The sequence below is a fragment of the Oncorhynchus tshawytscha genome, linkage group LG03 (assembly GCF_018296145.1).
Source record: "Oncorhynchus tshawytscha isolate Ot180627B linkage group LG03, Otsh_v2.0, whole genome shotgun sequence".
Lineage (NCBI taxonomy): Eukaryota > Metazoa > Chordata > Actinopteri > Salmoniformes > Salmonidae > Oncorhynchus > Oncorhynchus tshawytscha.
In genome coordinates this window covers 6,874,761-6,879,760 of record NC_056431.1, presented here as the reverse complement: position 1 = coordinate 6,879,760, position 5,000 = coordinate 6,874,761, and the positions used below count along the sequence as shown (strand labels likewise).

At 47.6% G+C, this 5,000-nt stretch overlaps 1 protein-coding gene across 7 annotated transcripts in view; it reads right to left on the bottom strand.

The window, feature by feature from the left end:
- Positions 1 to 551, bottom strand: part of pou2f2a (POU class 2 homeobox 2a) — a 26,740-nt gene extending 26,189 nt beyond the window's left edge. For all 7 annotated transcript variants that reach the window (XM_042308796.1, XM_042308800.1, XM_042308805.1 and 4 more), the window contains exon 1: positions 419 to 551. In XM_042308796.1, the coding sequence (XP_042164730.1) occupies positions 419 to 446 (28 nt within the window). In that variant the 5' untranslated portion in view covers positions 447 to 551. The remainder of the gene's footprint in view (positions 1 to 418) is intronic.
- Positions 552 to 5,000: the final 4,449 nt, after the last annotated feature.

Below are 5,000 nucleotides of genomic sequence, written 5' to 3'. Positions count from 1 at the left end.
CTTAATTTGACATTAAAACGTAACAATCTATATGTAGGCTAAAGACCACTTCTAATGCTGTTATGTAGGACACATAACTAAAGTGTACCTTTAGGTTCTCTGTTTAAACAGATAGCAAATACTTGTATAGAAAACACACACACACACCCACACACTGCATCCCTGTCCACCCTGGAGAGACGCGTCTGACCTTTCTCTCTGCCTGCGACAGACATCCACACCTCCATCCTCTCCTCTCCTCCCCTCCCTCCATCCATCTCCCTCTCTTTGATGTGCTCTAATTAGCCATGCTCGCAGTGGTGCTAATCAATTGGCTCAGCCCCGATACACACACACACACACACACACAGACAAACACACACACGGCAAGCTTAATTGGGCCGTGCTAATGAAGGCAGGGAGAGGCACAGACACTCACCTTCTACCCACATATTGCAGAAGTCCATGGTTGCTAGAGCTGCTGTCTTGGTCACATCTGTCTGAGTGTCTGAGTCCCCTTCTTTCTCTAACTGTCTCTGTCTCTCTCTCTCTCTCTCTGTCTCTCTCTCACCCAATGGAGGAGTGATAAAAATCATTCTCCCTCTTGTTGCCCACGCCCCCACACATGCCCCACCCCTCCCCACATCCTTACAGAGAGAGAGAGAGAGAAAGAGAAAGAGAAGAGGAAGTAAACAAAAGAAGAGTAGGAAGTGGGGTCAGAAAGAGAAAGGGGGACACGCGAGGTTAAAGAGTGGGAGAGGGTGAGATCTAAGAAATAGAGGAGGAGAAAGAAGAGGGGGAAGACTATCAGTGGAAAGTGACAGGGTGTCTGGAAACTGTCACTCACAGCTCAGAGAAAACAACCCTTTGGTTGACACTACTGCAGTCACGCTGCAGAAAATGATATTCTACCTAGATTCTTTAGTATTGTATTGAGATAATTAAGTGAAAATGTTTTGAGTTGATATCGCTCACCCAGAAAATGCATTTACTTGTTTCAAGCTGATTTTGCTTACCCAGGAAATGTCTTTTTTGTTTCAAGCCTTTTTGTAGGTTAAAGTAGGAGAAATGGTCTGCCGCACTAAGATCATTTACCTTGGTAAGATGTCTTATTAAGATCAAATATCTTGAAAAAAGATGATGTATCTTACCCCACTTGTATCAAGCCTTTTTAGGTTAAAATCAGCTAAATGATCTGCCTGTTTACCCCTAGTCAACACACTGTATGAGATATCTAGCTGAGATGAAATGTTTTCCAGCACACTACTTTTATTAACCTTTATTTAACCAGTCAGTTAGGAACAAGTTCTTATTTACAATGACGGCCTGCTCCGGCCAAACCCAGACGACGCTGTGCCAATGCCAATTGTGCGCCGCCCTATGGGACTCCCAATCACAGCCGGTTGTGATACAGCCTGGAATCAAACCTTAGACCGCTGCGCCACTCGGGAGAATAAACTACCAGGCCAGTTAGAGACTTAACCCATCATATGCCATACAATAAGACAGGGCTCATACATGCTTATAACAAGTGATATAGCATTATACCTGCTGTCGACTTTAAGTCAAGTGTTACAAAACATTTCATCCACATGCTCAACAGTTTTCATTATATTGGCACTTTTGTTGGTTCTACCTACTCAGACTGTGTTCACTGTCACATGAGGCGGGAGATGTGAGCCATCACAACATCCCCATAAACCACTACCCCTCTCACCCCCACTCCTCCAACGGAGGAAAAATTGAGTAAGTGCAGCACTATCGCTGACCAACCAGCTTGATTTCACTACCACAGTGGAAATATGGGTTTCTCTGAAGTAGCATGAGTCAGCCACATGGTGGCAGTATTGGCAATCAACTCCACTTACAGATGCAGACAGCATCCATCCAAGGCCAAGGAGAAGGAACTGTGCCCCCCCCCATTTTCTCTCTCTCTCTCTCTCTCTCTCTCTCTCTCTCTCTCTCTCTTTCTCTCTCTCTCTCTCCATTAATTCAAAAACTATCGAAGGAGAGCTCTCAAGTTTGCGTGTGTGTGTGTTAGAAGATGGTGACCCTGGCAGTCATGGTTGTCCAGAGACAGTGACAGACTGCGTGTGGGGAGGGGGTGTGTCTATGGGTCAGAGGTCGTCTGGGCAGCCTGGATTTGGCCGTGGCCCTACTACCACCATCCCCCCTCTCCCGTTTGTGTGTGTGTGTGTGTGTGTGTGTCATGTCCAGGGACAAGGGGGTCCTTCCTGCCTTTGAGGAGGTCTAAGCCTTGGTTACCATGACAACCAGACCCAGCGACACTCCATTCTGGGTAATCTGAGGGTGCTGGGGTAAGATGCCCTTATTTGGGCAACATAATATCACAGACATTACATAATAACATAATGATTAGGAACCAATACAATGACATACAACATCAAATAAAGAAATCGTTTCATGGAATTTCAGAAACACACTGCTGTACTTGATTAATAATAACTCAGTTATTCATGAAATTGTATCGATTTAACTCTATATATTTTAATACGGTATAAAAACACATACACAGAAAAAAAAAGAAAAAACACACACACACACACACACACACACACACACACACACACACACACACACACACACACACACTGATAGTGGGACCCCACAGGGGGGATGGGGAGGCTGGGGCCTTCAGTAACATCAATCACCCTGCTGTCACACAGACACACACACACAATCTGATAGTGGGAGGGGATGAGGGGGGAGGGAGGGAGGGGGGGGCCTTCTGAGGTAACATCAATCACCCTGCTGTCAGGAGGGAGGAGGGGGAGAGAGGAGGTGAGGGGGAGGGGAGGTAAAGGATGAGGGGAGGAGGGAAGGGGGGGGGAGAGAGGTAAAGAGATAGAGAGGGAAGGAGGGAAGGAGGGGGAGAGAGGTAAAGAGAGAGAGAAGAGAGGGAAGGAGGGGAGAGAGGTAAAGAGATAAAGAGAGAGGGAAGGAGGGAAGGAGGGGGAGAGAGGTAAAGAGATAGGAGAGAGAGGGAAGGAGGGAAGGAGGGGGAGAGAGGTAAAGAGATAGAGAGAGAGGGAAGGAGGGGGAGAGGTAAAGAGATCGAGAGAGGGAAGGAGAGGTGTCTAGAATGGGTCAGTACAGGGACCATTCGACATCTCTCTGGAGCTCCCATCTATTGTACAGCCACCACAGGGGAGCCAGAGCAGATACACACATCCTCATCTTTACACTGGTGTTGGAACAACAAGGTGTGTTTGTCTCACCACTGTGTGTGTGCGTGTGTGTGTGTGTGTGCGTGTGTGTGTGTGGAGCTCCAGGATTATAAACTGTACTGGTAGGAGGGTGGGAGGTTTAGGTGGTGTATGGAAACCAGCAGGGGGTGAGAACTAGATAACACCTGTCTCTACCATGTGACCAGTAATAACACACAGTCCAGCTAATTGAGACGGACAGAACTCTGTCAGAGCTGTAAGGGCAGACTGAAAGAGAAAGTGTTGTCATTACTTGGCTATAGGATGAGGAGATATCATGGTCAGTTGGATAGTAAATAATCTGTATTGTTTATCACCTACAAATGTAAATGATGGTGCAGTATCTTTCTCTGTGTCATCCTTTCCATCCTCCTCCTCGTTCACCTTCACCAGACCCACCTCTATCTCTCTCCTCCTCGTTCACCTTCACCAGACCCACCTCTATCTCTCTCCTCCTATTTCACCTTAACCAGGCCCTCCTCTATCTCTCTCCTCCTCTTTCACCTTCACCAGGCCCTCCTCTATCTCTCTCCTCCTCTTTCACCTTCACCAGGCCCTCCTCTATCTCTCTCCTCCTCGTTCACCTTCACCAGGCCCTCCTCTATCTCTCTCCTCCTCGTTCACCTTCACCAGACCCACCTCTATCTCTCTCCTCCTATTTCACCTTAACCAGGCCCTCCTCTATCTCTCTCCTCCTCTTTCACCTTCGCCAGGCCCTCCTCTATCTCTCCTCCTCTTTCACCTTCACCAGGCCCTCCTCTATCTCTCTCCTCCTCTTTCACCTTCACCAGGCCCTCCTCTATCTCTCTCCTCCTCTTTCACCTTCACCAGGCCCTCCTCTATCTCTCTCCTCCTCGTTCACCTTCACCAGGCCCTCCTCTATCTCTCTCCTCCTCTTTCACCTTCACCAGGCCCTCCTCTATCTCTCGCCTCCTCTTTCACCTTCACCAGGCCCTCCTCTATCTCTCTCCTCCCTCTTTCACCTTCACCAGGCCCTCCTCTATCTCTCTCCTCCTCCTTTCACCTTCACCAGGCCCTCCTCTATCTCTCTCCTCCTCTTTCACCTTCACCAGGCCCTCCTCTATCTCTCGCCTCCTCTCTGTCCCCTCATCACAACACTTTTTTCCGACCAGCTTCACTCTCTAAATTCAAACTTTCTATTTAACACATATGCATCCACATGTACACAACATACATTAACAACCTCTCTCTCTCCCTCTCTCTCTGCTGGTCAGCAGCAGCTCTGACATCACTGGACACTGCTCTGCACCTTGATTGGACACACGTTGCCAGGCAACAGCAGCAAAAGGTCTCGGTGTGTGTGTGCGCGTGTGTTTACTTCTGTTTATACATGCGTGTGTGAGCGGTGTGTGAGCGGTGTGTGAGTGGTGTGTGAGAGATTTTATGGTCATGTCCTTGTCTACGTGTGGAGGAAAATGTATGAATAAAGAAATGTAACTGTAAATCTGATATCAAGTCATATGCTCATTCTGTCTGCCTGTCGGTTCTCTCAGAGAGACAAGTATATATCCATCTGTGTGTTAATGAAAGAGAGAGAGGATGCCGTTGTGTGTGTATATACTGTATGTATGCTTGTGTTTTTGTCTGTATAAATAAATGTGTGTTTGCGTCAGTGTATGAAATGTGTGTTTGGTTTGTAGTGTACGTGTGTGTGTGTGTGTGTGTGTGTGTGTGTGTGTGTGTGTGTGTGTGTGTGTGTGTGTGTGTGTGTGTGTGTGTGTGTGTGTGTGTGTTGTGTGTGTGTTGTTCTAAGCCCCTGGGAGCTGGTGGTTA